This window comes from Salmo salar, chromosome ssa06, assembly GCF_905237065.1.
Source record: "Salmo salar chromosome ssa06, Ssal_v3.1, whole genome shotgun sequence".
NCBI classification, from domain to species: domain Eukaryota; kingdom Metazoa; phylum Chordata; class Actinopteri; order Salmoniformes; family Salmonidae; genus Salmo; species Salmo salar.
In genome coordinates this window covers 41762442-41765086 of record NC_059447.1, presented here as the reverse complement: position 1 = coordinate 41765086, position 2645 = coordinate 41762442, and the positions used below count along the sequence as shown (strand labels likewise).

Here is a 2645-nt window from a genome sequence, read left to right as displayed (position 1 = left end):
CTCGTTGACCGGTTTAGGCTACAGTACCGTATAGTACAGTGCCGTATAGTGCTGCAGAGATCCTACTGTTCGTCGGGGGTTGGCTGAAATAGCTTGACTGTGTGCACTTGAGAGAGAAACTGATATTTGAATAAGGCATGTTCATAAAACAGAGAGAGGCTGCTACCCAGCAAGTTAATCTCAGCGAAAATAGCACTGGCGTCTACACACACGGGGAAAGTATGGAGAGAGAGGAGGAACGGAAATAGACTTCTCTGCTGGAAAGTTTGCCCAGATTGATCAACTTGATTACATTTTCCCATCTCTCAATTCAAGTAGTCTGTCTCTGAATGTGTCTCTCTATGACTGTGCTTACTCCAATGTTATACTGTTACGGTGGCATTTAGAGGGTGAGTGCAGAACTGAACTGTACAGTACCTCGGGTTCTTTTCAGAATCCTCCTTTGTTGTTATGCCTCCTGTTTATTATGCTGTGGATATTCGAATGTTGGCACTTCAGGGAGAAATGCAGCTTGAGCAAAGTGTTGTCGAGATTGATACATTCATCTACCATAATTAAGGTTACAAAGCATTGCCACATTCTACATCCATCAGAATTCATATAATGGGAGTTCTTCAGTGGTGGTGACAGACCATAACCAATACTTATGCCTTTGATTACATATTCTAATAATAACACTCCATATAACTGCCTGTCACTGACAGTCGATGAAGGTTGCATAAATCGTTCAATTGTCTACTCCCCCCCCCCATGGAGAGCGGAACTCATCATCTCTTTAAAATGCACGTGAGACTTGGCACGAAAGCGCACTCAAGCGGGCACATGTGCGCATGCAGGGCAGTCTTACGTACAGATTTACACCTCCTTCGAAATGTCCAAGAGGACCCGCTTGAGAGGTTCGAGCTGTGTAGAAGTTGTGTTCAGTTTATTACTTTGACTCGCAAGTATGATGCTGAATAGGGCATCTGGTTAGGACTGTGATAGTTTCTCTCAGCTGACACGCACCGACATATCAGCTTTTGGCCGTGCTGCTATTATCGAATTTAAAAGAAGATTATACATTTCTCATTTGATTTTTACTTTGGTTTGTTTTCCCAGTCACATGACGCAAATTGCAACTGCGAGCCAAGTTTTAGCCGTGAGTGTGTTTCTGTTGAACCGCGTGCGCCCATAGCTGCCAAGCGCTGTCAGACTGACATCCACGGAGATATGAACATCTCCTTCTTCGACCAAGCCCAGGGCGCACTATTCAACAGGAGCCAAGTCCTCGCTGGTACTCTGGTGAACTGCTGCAACGCGACCGACGTGGCAACCAGTGACGGCGGCTCGCTGGCGCTACCTCCGGACGAGCGGAAACTCTTCATCAGTCGCGTCGTACAGATCGCCGTCCTGTGCGTACTGTCGCTCACCGTCATGTTTGGTATCTTTTTCCTCGGCTGCAACCTCATGATCAAATCGGAGAGTATGATTAACTTTATGGTGAAGGACCGGAGACCTTCCAAAGACGTAGAAGCGCCGGGGATGATAGGACTCAGCTAGTCTCTGTCGCCGGGATGGAGAATGGTGTGTAGCAGCGCGCCACGGACCCATAGCCTCACCACGCTGTCTTTGGGGCGGCACGATGATATGCAATGCGTTTGATTTCCTTACGAAATATGTTTGCCAATAAAGACTGCAATTGCATTCAAGCGCGGACAATTCCTCACATCAAAAGTTCAAAGAGAACAAGGAATGCATCGTTGTTTACGCATAGGCTGTTGGATATGGTTTTGTTTTTGACTGTCAACTTGAACAAAGTAATGGACTCTTGTGATATAAGTGTTTACACGTTGTTACCTCATTCTATTTGCAAAAGTCGATATTTCATAATTGTTTAAGTAACAAAACTAACTCGTCAGCAACTTTACGCATGCAGATGTTATGTTTTTTTCCTTTCCAGTTCTGACAGTAGGCTATACGTTTTGGATGTGGGAGTTCTCTGAAAATATATTTTTCTTGGTCCCGTTTCTTAGTAGCATGTCGGGCAAACACTCAAGGTGCTGGGATCTTGCATGTTTAACTAACCCCATCACTGCTTGAAAGAGTGTTTTCTGGTCCAGTTCAGCATGCAAGCGGCTTGGTCTGTAGCCTGCAGTACAAGGTGGTATTTAGACCTACTGTTTTTGCACTTTTTGAAAGCACCTGATGCTGCATGACTTTTTTGTACCAAGATGAAACTTGAATGAAAAGTTCAGCATGCTACGAATAAACGTGACGTTGTCGTATCTCTTCATTGATATCCATCGCACATAATGTACCTAGGCAACCTGTTGCAGTAAATTCGATTTATTCACGTATGGCATAGGCCTATCGCACAAAGCAGCATAAATATGCAGTATAAATTAAACAATTGAATTACATTTAAATGTGATCAAGGATCTTGTGCATGTTATACTGTACTGTAATAGGAATACCAATAACAGTAACAATAATAATAATATAAGGCAGTAATAATAACAACGATTATAAAATACAATAATAATGATCATGTTATTAGTCTATTATAATTATAATAATCTATTATAAGGATGCATATTAATGGTTTATAGACACAAGTCTAAACTATTCACCATTTGCACACAGTTACGCACGTAAATAACTGTGTG

General features: G+C 42.8%; 1 protein-coding gene across 1 annotated transcript; it reads left to right on the top strand.

Annotated features, from left to right (window-relative positions):
• Positions 1-903: 903 nt before the first annotated feature.
• On the top strand, positions 904-2263 carry LOC100195920 (reprimo-like). The gene has a single exon (NM_001140949.1). It carries the CDS (start codon positions 1210-1212, stop codon positions 1537-1539), a length of 330 nt encoding a protein of 109 aa, NP_001134421.1. The 5' UTR covers positions 904-1209; the 3' UTR covers positions 1540-2263.
• The last annotated feature ends 382 nt before the right edge of the window (positions 2264-2645 follow it).